General features: G+C 36.9%; 2 protein-coding genes and 2 pseudogenes across 3 annotated transcripts; 2 read left to right on the top strand and 2 right to left on the bottom strand.

The window, feature by feature from the left end:
* The first annotated feature begins 276 nt into the window (after positions 1–276).
* Positions 277–975, top strand: LOC149198232 (uncharacterized). Its single transcript, XM_089408962.1, has one exon. It carries the CDS (start codon positions 364–366, stop codon positions 973–975), a length of 612 nt encoding a protein of 203 aa, XP_089265088.1. The 5' UTR covers positions 277–363.
* Positions 976–980: 5 nt separating this feature from the next.
* Positions 981–4,682, top strand: LOC149198231 (uncharacterized). The gene is made up of 2 exons (XM_089408961.1): positions 981–1,117; positions 3,869–4,682. The coding sequence occupies exons 1-2, from the start codon at positions 981–983 to the stop codon at positions 4,680–4,682; spliced, it is 951 nt and encodes a 316-aa protein (XP_089265087.1).
* Positions 4,683–4,987: 305 nt separating this feature from the next.
* LOC149198230 (disease resistance protein Roq1-like) lies at positions 4,988–7,460 on the bottom strand (annotated as a pseudogene). The gene is made up of 2 exons (XR_016254256.1): positions 6,768–7,460; positions 4,988–6,666 (listed from the first exon to the last, which is right to left on the bottom strand). The product of XR_016254256.1 is annotated as a disease resistance protein Roq1-like (transcript).
* Positions 7,461–14,417: 6,957 nt separating this feature from the next.
* Positions 14,418–15,992, bottom strand: LOC149198229 (uncharacterized; annotated as a pseudogene).
* Between the last annotated feature and the right edge of the window lie 202 nt (positions 15,993–16,194).

Raw genomic sequence — 16,194 nt, 5'->3', positions numbered from 1 at the left:
CGGCTGGAACCCATCCAAGCTCTTACACCTGCTACGTCAGTCAGTCATTTACAGCGTGTGGGACTCGTGTCAGGTCCAATTGGATCTCCCCGTCATAAACACACACACGATGTTTCTAAGTTTCTCCAGTCGCCATCCTTCAACGCCACACTGGAGCTGTTGCCATTCATCACATTAACATCTTAAGAATGCCATCTGTCCTCCTTTATAAATAAATGCCTTTGGCCCCCTCATCCCTCGATACACTTACGCTCCCTTTCCCTGCCCATCGCTACACACACACCAGCATAGCAGAGGAGAAAATTTTCCCTGCACACTCTCGATCGCTACACACAGACAAACAGAGAAGTAATAATATTGAGGATGGCCACTTACATTTCTTTCCCTCTGAACACTGTTCCTTCCACCACTGTGAAAGTCATCCATTGGAATGGCAACATTCAGGACTTTCGGAGGCGGATTAAGGCGGCAGAGCTTATGCTGGACAATCCTCACCACTTTATATGCCACGCCAACGGCTTGCAGATTGGCCGTAGCAATAATCCTCTTACGGCGGATGAAGAATTGGATTTGGGGCATCTCTATTTTCTTCTGCCAATACCCAAGCTCCACTCGATACTCTCTGGGACAGACATGGCCTCCCTGGGATTGAAGGCCAATTCCGCCATGAAAGCTGCGAACAGGTGGAGCTCCGGCGCCAAAATACTCCCCCTCCTTGATGATTTCATCCGTCCCCTCCCGCCAGAAATGAGAAATGATGTATTCTTACTGGAGGGAAAAGAAATTATCGGGGCGCAGGAGGAGCAGCTTGCGGTACCGAAGCTGAATTTGGTAGACGATCCAGAGTTGTCAGCGGCGCTTGCGCAGCTGAGATTGAAGGCATGCATATCGTGGAAGCCAAAGTTGGAGACCATTGACGAATTCCGGCCTAAGCTTCGGGATCTCTTGCAGACGAATATTGAGGAGTTGTGGTAGCATGGATGTTCCTATTAAATAAACAGAATTACTGCTCGCTGAGATTGAAGGCAGGCAAATCGTGGAAGCCAAAGTTGGAGACCATTGACGAATTCCGGCCTAAGCTTCGGGATCTCTTGCAGACGAATATTGAGGAGTTGTGGTAGCATGGATGTTCCTATTAAATAAACAGAATTACTGCTCGCATTGAATGTGATGTTCCTTGGAGAACATGGATCAAAACTTGTACATTGATCTCCCAAAACACACATGTACTTCTACGTCCTTCGGAATTATGAGTTATTTAGCAAGAGAATTTTTACCCGTCCGAACAGATTCGAGATCCAGCCAAAACATTTACCCGTTTAAACAGATTCGCGCCCCTGCCGAATCCGTTAGAGGGTGTTGAATTAGAGAGTCTCATCTCTTCATAGACTGCAACTTGTATATATTTGGGATTTTAAGTATTCAAGGATTCTTTCACTATTATTAATTCATGAGGCTGCTGGTATGGATTCTTTCACTATTATTAATTCATGAGGCTGCTGGTATATATCTAGGTTTAGGATTTTAAATATTTATTGATTCTTTCATTATTATTATCTCTGCCTGGTCAAATTATATTAATTTTGACCAAACAAATTAATGTAATATTTATGTAGTTTAACTTTTGAAAATAAAATTTATTATTTTTAAAAATTAATTTAATTTAATTTATTTATGTTTAATTTGATTAACTATTTAATTAAACATATTACTGTACAATGCTTTGGAAACTGTGTAATATATTTAAATCATATAAATTGAGTTGTCAAATCTAATTGTCAAGTTTTTATTTAGCCATAATATCCGAGAGCTTGCAGGGAATTCTTATTTCCGACCTATTGTAAAATAAATGCCCCTTAACATGCGCCCGATACAACACCATATAACACGCGGCGCCTTTTTTTTCTCTCTCATCACAGCGCGGTGTGTTATATGGTGTTATATCGGGCCCATGTCAGAGGCATTTACTTTGCAATAGGGTCGGAAATAGGAATACCTGAGCTTGCACCGGCGTTTTATTGTGATCCACTGTCCTTGTTTTCATATAATTCCTGGCCATGGCCATTATCAATTTCGAGGTGCGACCTACCCAATTAATGTTTAATGTTCAGTGTCGTTTGGACTGGATGGATAGCAGGTACAAACGATACCAACATTAAAATAAATAATTTGTTTCTTTAGGTTTGATAGACCAATGTTTGGTCCTATAATATTCATATATGCTTAAAAATAGATTTATAACAAAAAAACATTTAACGTGGACGATGTAGTCTATACAATAAGGTAAACTCATTAACAATTAAATGAAAATTAATTTAAATCATAAATATTTATTTAATATATATTACAAAATAACATATATTTATTTCATTATTATATAATTATTTTCAATGCGAGTCTTGGATAATTTTTTTTAAGTAATATTCATATATGCTTAAAAATAGGTTTATAACCAAAAAAACATTTAATGTGGACAATGTACTCTATACAATAAGATAACCTCATTAACAATTAAATGGAAATTAATTCAAACCATAAATATTTATTTAATATATATTAAAAAAATAACATATATTTATTTAATTATTATATATTTATTTTAAAAATAAAAAACAATTATTTTAAAAACAATTGATTGTAAGTTTATAAGTATATTATTATTATTATTTTAATTAAATAATATTTTTAATTTAAAAATATTATTAGTAATATATTTTTATAAAATATATTATTTTTTTTTGTAAGTTTGGTAGGACTCTCCAATTTTCATATCCATTACATACCCCACTACTGGGGAAGGGTAGCCCAAAATTTGAACCAAAGACTTTTGGTTCGGTGAGACTTCATTTCCACGACCATTGCCACTTAACCTACTTCATTTCCACGACCATTGCCACTTAAGCTACCCCATGCGGACTTTTATAAAATATATTATTATTTTTATTATTTATTATTATTAGTTTAAAAATATTATTAATAAGACATTTTCATAAAATACTTTATTATTATTATTATTTCTATATATATTAATAGATAATATAATTCATATAAATATATTAAAATATATAAAATATGATTTATCCCATTAACATAATAATCGAATCCCAGACTCTTCCATAAAATGGCATGAAAGTGCTTATAAAAAAGATTCCACTTTAATCCATTCCACTTTAATCCAATTTACTTGTGATAATTATAATAATTGTGACTTAAACAAAGCACTCACTTCCACTACATATAAGTCATCAATTGAACGGTATATTGATTGCAAACACGGTCAATGTCAATTTCAAATTCTCATACCATAACTGCCATCACATGCTAACAATTCCATCCATATCTATCTCACCCTTTTCACCCTGTGAAATCAATGACAACCGAGCATTTAAATGTGTGTATTTTTTCATAGACTTCGTGGGAGACGGTCAAACTGTCAAACTCTAGACCTTCAAGTTGTATTAAGTTTCCGAACGAATCTGGAAGCACATGCAGGTCAGAGCAATCTCTCATGTCAATAGTTTGGAGATTCGTCAAGTTCCCAAACGAATCTGGAAGCAAACGAATCTGGAAGCACCCCCAGACTAGAGCACTCGGATAGGTCAATAGTTTGGAGATTCCTCAAGTTCCCAAACGAATCTGGAAGCACCCGCAGACTAGAGCACTCGGATAGGTCAATAGTTTGGAGATTCGTCAAGTTCCCAAACGAATCTGGAAGCACGTGCAGACTAGAGCACCCGGACAGGTCAATAGTTTGGAGATTCGTCAAGTTCCCAAACGAATCTGGAAGCACATGCAGTCTCTCGCAACTGGACAGGTCAATAGTTTGAAGATTCGTCAAGTTCCCAAACGAATCTGGAAGCACATGCAGTCTCTCGCACCTGGACAGGTCAATAGTTTGGAGATTCGTCAAGTTCCCAAACGAATCTGGAAGCACGCGCAGTCTCTCGCACCTGGACAGATCAATAGTTTGGAGATTCGTCAAGTTCCCAAACGAATCTGGAAGCACGCGCAGACTCCAGCAATATGACAGGTCAATAGTTTGGAGATTAGTCAATTTCCCAAACGATTCTGGAAGCACCTTTAAACTTTCGCAACTGTCCATCCGAATAATTTGGAGATTCGTAAAGTTTCCAAACGAATCTGGAAGCACCAGCAGATTAGAGCACTTGGACAGGGCAATAGTTTGGAGATTCGTCAAGTTTCCAAACGAATCTGGAAGCACCAGTAAACTGTCACTGGACAGGCCAATACTTTGGAGATTCGTCAAGTTTCCAAACCAATCTGGAAGCACCTGTAAACTGTTACTGGACAGGGCAATAGTTTGGAGATTCGTCAAGTTCCCAAACGAATCTGGAAGCACCTTCAGGCTAGAGCAGCCGTACAGTTTAATAGTTTGGAGATTCGTCAAGTTGCCAAACGAATCTGGAAGCGCCCGCAACCTAGAGCACTCGGACAGGTCAATAGCTTGGAGATTCTTCAAGTTTCCAAACGAATCTGGAAGCGCCCGCAACCTAGAGCAGTCGGACAGGTCAATAGTTTGGAGATTCGTCAAGTTCCCAAACGAATCTGGAAGCGCCCGCAACCTAGAGCAGTGGGACAGGTCAATAGTTTGGAGATTCGTCAAGTTCCCAAACGAATCTGAAAGCATGTTCAAACTGGAGCACCCCACGAATTCAATCTGACCATCGAATCCTACGAGGTAAGATAATGGAAGTTCGTTAAGCTCCGAAAGGAATTCGGCAGGGACTCTATTTCGAAACAGGTCCTTAAATTCGCAAAATAATTTGGTAGGCAGTCCATTTTTAGATAGTAATACCAATATAAAAAAGGAAATTGTACCTGCACTTAATTTGAAGTGTTTCAACGATTGTAGATGGCAGAGTTCGTCTGGTAAAGTTACATGGGTAGTAAAATTGACTATAATTTTTTCGAGATGGCTCAACTTCCCAATAGACTTCGGAACCTCCACATATCTAGCTTGAACATATAATTCCCTCAACTGCTCCGGTGCCTGCAATCTTTATATTATCAAAATTGGTTTGACCCCTACTATGCTAACAACACTGAAGATCAAAGCAATTTCCCAGATAAAAACATCTTATGTCAAGAACTTCAAATGACTACCTGCGATTCATGCAGCCACAGCTTTTGAAGTTCCCAACTATTTATTGTTGTTAGAACTCTTAACTTCTTGAGTGAAATCCAAGAAGGTAGGCTGGAGTAAGGACAGTCATCCCACCGGAGCCATATGGGTGACATGGCAGCCGGTGAAGGTAGGCTTTCAATGAATTCGCTCTCCTCAAAACAACCTTTAGTCCTAATCAGCTGCAACCCCTTCACATAATTTGTGAAACGACGGCCTGCGAACTCCTTGAGGTTTGTGAACAACGGTTGAGCCCTTTGGCAGTCTCGTGAGTGAACGGTGCTAATTCCCCGCACCTTATATATTGTCTTCTCAGAGATGTTTATTAGAATCACGATTAAGAATTGTCTTTTGAAAACATAACACACACAACTTTGACAAAAACTCTATTTTGGATATGGGTCTAAAGCTTCAAAATACATACCACTGATTTGTCGGACAGAAGCTGAAGGTCGTGGGTTGGGCACGAAAGGCGAAGCGTCCATTCTGGAGGTTCAGTCTCCGCAATATGTCTGCCCAGGTCCCTCAGGTGGTCGTGCATTCTTATACAGTTTTCATCGTCTACTTCCACGAGACACCTGCTCTCCAGGTTCCGAAGACGAAGCCATCCTCCCCACTCCGTTCCATCCCAGATTCTTATAGCGCTATCTTTGTCCTCTCCTATAAAAAAGCAGACAATGTCTAAGAAAATCTGCTTCTCTATTTTATCGAGACCGTCATAGCTAATTTTGAGTGTAGCCATTATATCTTTGTGAAGAATTTTGGAGATATCGTGCAATTGCGCATTCCAATACTTCAAATCTTTTCCACGAAGAAGAGATCCAAGCACTTTAAGGGATAATGGCAATCCGGCGCAAGCATGCACAAACTCTTCGACCACTTGTTCAAATTCTGTAGGAGGATATCGCTGGTTGAACGCATGCCAGCAGAATAGCTCTCGGGAATAATCTTTGTCGAGTCCTTTTAGCTTGAAAATGGAAGACTCTGCAATCCCTGAGCTTGTAAGTACATCCTTATTTCGAGATGTGACTAGAATTAAGCTACCTTGCTGAAGCGCATCTTTCACCGGTAAAAGCAATGCTTCCACCTGCTGAAGATGGTCCACATCATCTAAAATTAGGAAAGCATGAGAAGATTTAAGATAACTATGGAGCTTCTCTATACCATCATCAGTGCTGCCTATTTGCACATTCACTTCCATGCCACTAAGAATCTCACTCTGGACGTATTTTAGAGAGTGTTTTTTGACATTTTCTCTGACATCAAATTGAAAGTAAGTTTTCTTGTAATTTGATCTTCGACGGTTAAAGATCTCCTTTGCTAGGGTGGTTTTGCCAGCACCACCAAGTCCGACAATTCCTATAACTCTAGTCTCTCTGCTGCTTTGTTGGTCGAGTAACATCGCCCGTTCAAATTCTGCAACTTTCTCATCCAACCCAGTTGGATATCTAGACACATGTAATGGTCTTTTAACTTTTTTCAGCACTTCTTCCACGACCTGTTCAAGGAGCTGCTGCTCATCGCTGAAATGAAATTACTAGTCAGAAATGCCTACAATATCAAACAGTCTATCAATCCAACAAGTTAAAAGGGAGAGAGTAAGAGGAAGAGTTGGAGTACTGACCCATTATACGTCTTCTTATCGAAACCTTTTATTTCTGCAGCATCAGTGAGAGCCTTCCTCCATTTCTGGATGGTATCGGGGTCGTATCGTGGTTTAGAATCGAACGTTGTCTTCTTTTCGAGTGTTTGCAGGGATCGAGCATAGACTCCTTTTTCGCTCTGCGTTACCCATCGAAGATCTGCAGGCTCGACATTATAGAATACTGGAATAATTGTTGACCCCGATTCGAACATGAGCAAGAGCTCATTAAGACACCAAGGTGAGTCTGCATATCCGGGAGAGAAAATAGCGATATGCACCGAAGCTGTTCGAATGGCACTGTGGATTTGAGGAGTTATATACTCTCCTGCTTGCAATTCATCTTCGTCGAGAAATACTCGCAGTCCGTGTTTGCTAAGGCGGTCATAGAGATGTTTGGCGAGGGTTTTCTTGGAGTCGGGACCCCTGTGGTTGATAAAGATATCAAAGACAAAGCTGTTGTTGGTGCTGGAGGATCCATATGAGGTGGATGCCATGGAACACAGAGTAGCTGCAATAACCTCAAGAGTCTCCTCCTCGTCTGGCTGGTCTCTCAAACGGCAAAGTGGCTACCCGCTGATCTCTCTTTCTCAATACTCGCAATTGAGATTTATGTTGACCAGATTTGTTGCCATTAATGGTCAGGTAACGTGGGCGTTTGATATCCATTTGTGGCCTTACATAATTTATGTGAATGCAGCGCATCTCTAAAATAGAATAGACCTTAAATTATTGCATATTGTCACTCAGTGCCATATACTTGGTCAAATAATTATTATTAAAATGATATACTTTTTAAAATATTTATTTTAAAATGATTCTTCTCCCGAGTTATTAGGGAACTCTTCTTTATCAAAATATTAATTTAAGTTGTGACTCAGTCCGATATACTTTGTCAAATAATTATTATTAAAATGATATACTTTGGTCAAATCATTATTATTAAAATGATTCTTCTTCGGAGTTATTAAACTCTCCTTTATCAAAATATTAATGTAAGTTGTCAGTTCGTGTGATATACTTTGTTAAATGATGACTATTAAAATGATTATTCTCCCCAGATACTTCGTTAAATAATTATTATTAAAATGATTCTTCTACCGAGATACTTTGGTAAATAATTATTATTAAAATGATCCTTCTCCCGAGTTATTAGGCAATTCTTTTTTATCAAAATATTCAAACTTTCCTGCGAGTTTATCCCAGTTATTTATGTCGGTTTAAGTTAAAATTCAAATTACATAAATTTAATGAGGAAGTATCAAAATATTCAAGCTTTCCTGCGAGTTGATCCTAAATAAGTGTTTAAATTCTAATCAACATGGTTTTCTTAATTACAATATTTGTTATTTATTAATTTATAATTTTTTTTATATAAATGTATATATTAATTCTATTTAAGTGGAAATTTAATTTTTATGAAGTTTTAATTTTATTTTTATTAAAAGAAAAAGCAAAAATCAATTGCAAGAGATAAAAACTTTTTCAAAAATCATTAAACATAATAATTTAATAATTTTTAATAATATCATTTTACAATTAAATACTTTGATGGGGTGGTAAAATCTAGGATAGTGGAGGTTGAGCCTGGTCTCCCCACATACTTCCCATGCCAATGAGATACATGAGGTATGTATGGTAGGTACACCAAGTCATGAAAGCCAGTAGGAATCGACGGGAGAGCTGATGCGCGATCGCCCGCCATTTTTGAGTTAACAACAATATAAAAAGCGTGGAAACTGACAGATGAGCTGTAGTAGATGTAAAACATCATGGATGACAGAGGTAAGAAAGTGCCAGATGTTGCTGGTATTCAACAATTGGGTGGTATTTTAGACCGCTAGGTTTCGGGACATCATTAAAAATGCTTCTATTCGATTCAATTCAATGCTTTCAACACCCTACCAAATGCACAGCAGATTCGGTCAAATCCGTGTGGAATATAGTGATCGCAAATTACGGGTGAAAACATCAGAAATTGGGTGTCTGCAACATGAAATCAAAAATATTGCAAGCGTTTATCGTCGCTCAGACCCTCCTGCTCAGGGAATCAGGAATGCATTCTACAACGTGTGAGACAGCTGTTGGCACTTAACCATTTCAGTGTCAACTGAGTTCATGAAAATAATTTTATTATTTATTTATTTATGAAATATATAAATTTAATATAAAATATTATTAATAATTTGCATTTTCTCATTTTATTATTTATTTATTTATGAAACATATAAATCTAATATAAAATATTACTAGTAATTTGCACCAATTAAGGTGTAAAGAGACATTTATAAGATTGTTAAATTGTAATAATTTCAACCATATTTACATATTTGATTCGACATTTTTAAATTTCAACATCTCAATATTATCTCTTTTTCAAAGAGGAAATACAACAACAATTAATAAAAACCAACAAACAATTAAATTACTCCCACAAATAATAAATGTAATATAATTTGTTTAATAAAAGGGAAATACAACAATAATGAATTAAAAAAAACAATTAAATTACTCCCTCAAAAAATACATATAAGTATTTTAATATTTATTATGAATTGATATCTATCAGATTTTACCAATTATTTCTATTATATTATTATTCTATATTTAAATTTCTAAATATATAAATATTACATATTGTTCTTTTATTACATGGAGAAAATATTTTTCCCAACCAATAAAAACTATTTACTATTTTAAAATTCTGATTGTAAGTTTATAATTATATTATTATTAATATTTTAATTAAATAATATTTTTAATTTAAAAATATTATTAATAATATATTTTCATAAAAGAATTTATTATTATTATTATAATCTATTAATATATTCTCCGGTGAAAGTGTTCTGAGGCTCGGTGAAAGAGTTAAAAACATACTCTATATATTCTTGGCATATATTCTTACTCTATATATTCTTCGCATATATTCTTCGGTGAAAGAGTTCTGAGGCTCGGTGAAAGAGTTAAAAACATACTCTATATATTCTTCGGTGAAAGTGTTCTGAGGCTCGGTGAAAGAGTCTGCGGGTTGCGGTGGGCACGGGCGATCTGCAGTCAGTTACCAAAGATTACCAAGGGCAGACGGGCGATCTGCAGTCAGGTTTTCTGATATCAGGTGCACACATTCCTTATCTTTTTCTTTTTCTAATACATATTTGCTCATATAATTTCAAGTATGAATATTTCACCACAGTTACCAAAGATTACCAAGGGAAGACCTAGCACAGTTACTCTACAAGGCCTTTATGAGTATATAGAGTCTTTAGAGAAACGTAGAGAAGAAAGAGAAGCCAAGCTACAAAAAGAGTTAGAAGCCATGCTGGAAAATAAATTTTCATCTCTTGAAGACACGATCCAAAAACAAATAGAAAATAAAATAGAACTACTAGAGAATAAAATGGAGACAATGGAGACTAGACTGCAGGTTATAGAAAAACATAACCAAGATACTAACCAACCATCACAGCAAGGAGATGTTGATACTTTAGAGAGTCTTAAAATGAAAGACATGATTAAAGAACTAGAAGAAAAAGTTAATAGCCGCCTCACCCTAAATAATGTGGTAGATAAGTTAGATATCAAACCAATTAAAGATGAAATGAAAAAATTAATAGAATTAGATCACGAACGTAACAAAAGGGCCTTAAACCTTATAATATTCGGTTTAAAAGAGGAAGTAGATGAGGATACTTTAGCCTTAGCCCAGACAGAACTACATAATAGATTACAAATTGAAAAATTGTGTCTCACAGAAGCAACAAGGTTGGGGAAATTAACCGAGAATAAATGAAGACTAATCCGCATAAAGGTGAGCTCCACTGATCATAAGCACGACATACTTAGTAAAACCTCAAGTCTAAAAGGAACGGGAATATTCATAAATGAAGATCTCATTCCAGAAGACCAAGCAGAATTAAGAAAGGAGGTTCAAAAGGTAAAAGAAGCTAGAAAGGAAGGAAAATGGGCAATAATCAGAAATAGAAAAGCCTTTATTCGAGATAGAAACCAAAAAGATAGTAATCAATAGCAATTAAACATGCTTCGGATCCTTTCTTGGAATTGTTGGGGCTTCCCATGGAACAAAAGCCCCAAGCTAAGTTGGATTTCAAATGATGTTGATATTATTTTGCTTGTTGAAACTTGGGAGCACGGAGAATCTAAGGTCCCTAACATAGATGGCTTTACACTATAGTCTACCTGGAACAAGCGATCCTCCCGTAGAGGCATTGGGGGAATAGCTTGTCACATTAAGAAGAACATCTCCCCCCATGTTAGGATTTATAAAAACGACCCTCACAACCAATATAGTTGGATAGAGATCAAAGACATTAATAATAAGAAGTCCTACATAGCAATATGTTATTTCCCCCCCATTAATTCTAACTTCTATAAGAAGAAGAATCTAGATAAAACTAACCCTTACAATGGTTTAGAGAATGATATTTCTAGCCTAAGGAATGACGGTAATATCCTTTTAATAGGTGACTTTAATGCTCGAACTTCAAACAACCAAGCTATTATTCTAAGCAATCATTCCAACCCTAATCCTCTTTGGTTAGACGAAGACCCTACTCTGGCTAGCAAGTACAAAAGGAACTCTGAAGATCTTGGGGAAAATTTGTTTGGGTCGGAGCTAGTCAAGCTCTGTAGTGCTCAGGATCTCATAATTTGCAACGGTCTAAAGAAGTTGCCCAATTCTAGCAAGATGACCTGCATCCATGGACTTGGTAGCAGCGTGGTAGACTACGTTATTTCCGATCTCCCATTATACAACGAAATAATAAATTTTGACATCTTAAACGACCACGAACCTGACTCTGATCATAGGCCTTTACTTATAACTCTCAATTTTGTCATGCATAGAGTTCCCATAGAAAATAATACTTATAGCCAAAAGAACTTAATATTTGATAGAAATAAAAATGATCTCTTTCTAAATGAATTAAAAACTAATTTACTTCCTTTATCTAATATAGACAACATAGAAGACCTCTATCATAATTTTACTACAACCCTCTCTTATTCTATTAACAAGTTCTCAATTGAAGTTTCAAATAATAAAAGAAATAGCAAAACCAATCCATGGTATGACAAAGATTGTAAAAGTGCAAGGAGAGTAATTAAGGAAGCTGTTGATGAATCTCTTAAAATGGACAAGATAAAAATATACAAAGCCCTAACTAAAAGGAAAAAGAGGCAGTACATTCGTCAAGGACAGGAGAATCTCTTACACCTCTCTAAGGTAGCTCCTAAGAAATTTTGGAGGCAGATTCTAACTAGGAAGACTAAGGATAATAATAAAATTTCTCTTCACGATTGGAATTCCTATCTTAAAAAGCTTTATGAATCTCCAAATGTCATGGATAATTTGGAAACCCTTCTCACAACGAAAGAAGTTTTCTCTTTAGAAGACATTAAGTTTGGGGTTAATCGCCTCGCTAATGGGAAAGCTATGGACATTGATGGTTACCAAGAAGAAATCTTAAAAATTGGAGGTCATGTCCTCATCCCCCACATCCACAAGCTTTTCAATCAAGCAGTTAAGCAAGGGTTCCCTAAACCTTGGACTGAGAGCCTCATTATCCCTATTTTTAAAAGTGGGGATACAAATAACCCCTCTAATTATTGAACAATTATGATCAGCCCTCTCTTAGCCAAGTTATATGGTAGTATTTTGGAAAAGAAGTTAAGCATATGGCTTGAAAGTGAAGGTAAGCGGGCTAAAGGCCAAGCAGGTTTCAAAAGGCATCACTCAACACTGACCACCTTGTTACGCTTAGGATCATTGCGGAGGAATGTCGTAATGATAAATCCAATTTATTTTGTTGCTTTGTGGACTTTAGAAAGGCTTTCGATACGGTTCCTAGATACAACCTTTGGAATAGATTAGAAGAGCTAAAGGTTCCTCTCGAGTTGAGAGCTACCGCTATAAGGTTATACGAGAATGTAATTGCCAAGCTAAAGAGCAATGAAGAGTGGTCGAAAGATATTAAGTGTAACATCGGAGTTAAACAATGTTGCCCCCTCTCCCCTACCCTATTTGGCATTTACATCGATAAGCTCGAAGGCTATTTAGAGGAAGCAGGATGTGATGGCACGATCTTAGCTGGGATAGTCGTCATCCTTCTTCTTTATGCTGACGATATTGTTCTTTTAGCAAGGTGCCCATCTGATCTTAATAAGCAACTCAGGCTTCTTAAGGATTTCTGCTCTACCATGGGTATGACTGTTAACACTGACAAAACAAAAGTTATGATTATCAAATCCAAGAAGGACACTTACGCTAATTTAATGTATGACAATAATAACTTGGAGGAAGTGTATTTTTACAAGTACCTAGGAATTGATATTCATCACAAGCTCAACTGGAACCATAGCATTGAGAAAAGGATTAATGGGGGGTGGAAAGCTTACTTTGGTCTTGAAAATAATTGTAAACTAGCAAACCTTGTAATTTGGGATAAAAGGAAGTTCCTCTTTGAAACTTTAGTCACTCCTGTTATCTTATATGGCTGTGAGGTTTTGGGTTGCAGCATCTCCAGAGAATCATGGAGAAAGATTGAGCAAATCCAGAAGCGTTTTATAACTTATAACCTTAAGATTAAAAGTAATACACCCTATCCTATTCTCCTTATAGAAGCAAGTCTTTCCCCTATTGAGACCCTAGCTATGCTTAGGTTTCTATTGTACAAGCACAAAATCAGTAACATAGACGATCATAGACTTCCTAAGCTAGCTTTAAATTCTAGCCAAAACCACCTAAGGCTCAATCGAGGGTGGCATAGAGACACAAGGGCCTGGTTAAACTATTGGGAGATCAACGAAAATGATGCATTGCAAGACATAAATAACATTAAAGATATGGTTACTTCTAAGTTCAAAGAAAAAATGTGGTGTGAGAAAGACTTAGCGGCTAAAAGAAAATTAAGTTATTATAAGAAAGTCATCAACCCCACCCTAGAAGATCAAAAGTATCTCTCTATTTTAACTAGCTCAAAGAAGAAAATTAATATAGCAAAGATTAGAACGAATTCTCATGAGCTCCATAGTGAAACAGGTCATTGGGCAATTCCTAAAACGCCATAGACGGAAAGGATCTGCCATATATGTGAGAATAGGAACATCGAGGATGAAAACCACTTCCTCTTAGAGTGCCCCGCATATAACCACATTAGATCTCAGTTTCACAATCTTTGTTACAATACTGACCTTCCTAGCCTTTTACAATGTCAAAATTATAGTGAGCTCGGGAGGCTTCTCTCCAAGCTTTTTGAGCATAGGAATAAAATCTTAAATCAAAATAGATAATTTGTTTCTTTAGGTCCGATAGACCATTATTTGGTCTCAGCGGACGTTAACCATCATCATCATCATATAAATGTAATATTAATATATTATGTGATTCACATAATTATATTAAAATATATAATATATGATTTATCCCCTTGATATAATAAGGGAATCCCATACTCTTACATAAAATAACAGGAAAGTGCTTATAAAAAGATTTCAATATAACCTAATTTACGTGTGATAATTATAAATATAATAATTGTGACTTAAAAAAAGCACTTCGACTACATATAAGTCATCAATTCAACGGTATATTGAGTGCTAACACGGTCAATCTCATATCACGCAAGTTTTCAAATTCCCAAAGAATAACTGTCTTATGATGACATGGTAACAATTACATTCATATCTCACAAAGAAAGTGAGAAAAGGTGCAGGCAATACTTCTACCTTGTTGAAATTAATGACCCCTCAACATTTAAATGTGTGCATCTGTTCAAAGCATTCGCGGGAGATGATTAAATGGTAAAACTTTAGATCTTCAAGTTGTATTAAGCTGCCAAACGATTCTGGAAGCACTTGCAGAATATGGCAACTGTGCAGGTCAATAGTTCGGAGATTCGTCAAGTTCCCAAACGAATTTGGATGCATCTGCAGACCACAACAACCACACAAGTCAATAGTTTGGAGATTTGTAAAGTTCCTAAACAAATCTGGAAGCACCTGCAGGCTACAACACCATTGTAGGTCAATAGTTCGAAGATTCGTCAAATTCCCAAATGAATCTGGAAGCACCTGCAGACTAGATCAGTCGTACAAGTCAATAATTTGGAGATTCGTCAAGTTCCCAAACAAATCTGGAAGCACCTGCAAACTAGAGCAACCAAGCAAGTCGGTGGTTAGGAGATTCGTCAAATTCCGAAACGAATTTGGCATCACTTGCAGACTACAACACCAAAACAAGTTAATACGGTTTGAAGATTCGTCAAGTTGCCAAACAAATTTGGAATCACTTGCAGACCATGGCACATGGACAGGTTAATAGTTTGGAGATTCGTCAAGTTCCCAAACGAATCTGGAAGCACCCGCAGATGCCAGCACTGGGATAGGTCAACAGTTTGGAGATTCGTCAAGTTCCCAAACGATTCTGGAAGCACCTGCAGACTAGAGCAATGGAACAGGACAATATTTTGGAGATTCGTCAAGTTCCCAAATGAATCTAGAAGCACCCGCAATGCTAGCACTGGGACAGGTCAATAGTTGGAGATTCGTCAAGTTCCCAAACAATTCGAGAAGCACTTGCAGACTAGAGCAACAAAACAGGAAAATATTTCGGAGATTCCCAAACAAATCTGGAAGCAACTGCAGACTAGAGCAACTGAACATGACAATATTTTGGAGATTCGTCAAATTCTCAAACAAATCTGGAAGCCCCTGCTGTCTAGAGCACCTGGACAGGTCAATAGTTTTCACATTCCTTAAGTTCCCAAATTAATCTGGAAGCACTTGCAGAGTAGAGCATTCGATCAAGCAAATAGTTTGGAGATTCATCAAGTTCTCAAACAAATTTAGAGGCACTTGCAGTCTAGAGCACCCGGACAGGTTAATAATTTGGAGATTCATCAAGTTCCCAAACGAATCGGGAAGCACCTGTAGACTAGAGCAATGGGACAACTTAATAGTTTGGAGATTCGTCAAGTTCCCAAACGAATTTGGAAGCACCTGCAGTCTAGAGCGCCGGGATAGGTTAATAGTTTGGAGATTCGCCAAGTTCACAAGCCAATCTGGAAGCAACTGCAGACTATAGCAACTGTACAGGACAATAGTTTGGAGATTTGTCAAGTTCTCAAACGAATCTGGAAGCACCTGCAGTCTAGAGCACTTGAACAAGTCAATAGTTTGGAGATTCATCAAGTTCCCAAACGAATATGGAAGCACCTAAAGACTAGAGCAGTTGATCAAGTAAATAGTTTGTAGATTCGTCAAGTTCTCAAACGAATCTGGAAGCACCTACGTTGGTTGAGTTGTTTCTAAACTCCATGTATTTGAAGTCTATGGTGTAAATGAGACGCAGAGCATAAAGATTATGAAGATAGAGTGCAACAAAAGTTTA

This window comes from Pinus tabuliformis, chromosome 2_2 (genome assembly GCF_031772625.1).
Source record: "Pinus tabuliformis cultivar Carrire ecotype Pingquan chromosome 2_2, CPIR1, whole genome shotgun sequence".
Classification (NCBI taxonomy): Eukaryota; Viridiplantae; Streptophyta; class Pinopsida; order Pinales; family Pinaceae; genus Pinus; species Pinus tabuliformis.
Note: the sequence above shows the minus strand (reverse complement) of the source record. Positions and strands in the feature narration are given on the sequence as shown.

What these genes read in the sequence shown, in the direction of transcription:
- LOC149198232 (XM_089408962.1), top strand. Translation starts at nt 364, where the DNA reads ATGGCCACTTACATTTCTTTCCCTCTGAACACTGTTCCTTCCACCACT.
- LOC149198231 (XM_089408961.1), top strand. Translation starts at nt 981, where the DNA reads ATGTTCCTATTAAATAAACAGAATTACTGCTCGCTGAGATTGAAGGCA. An exon ending in ACGAATATTGAGGAGTTGTG is followed by an intron (nt 1,118 to 3,868) that starts GTAGCATGGATG and finishes AAGCACATGCAG; the next exon opens with TCTCTCGCACCTGGACAGGT.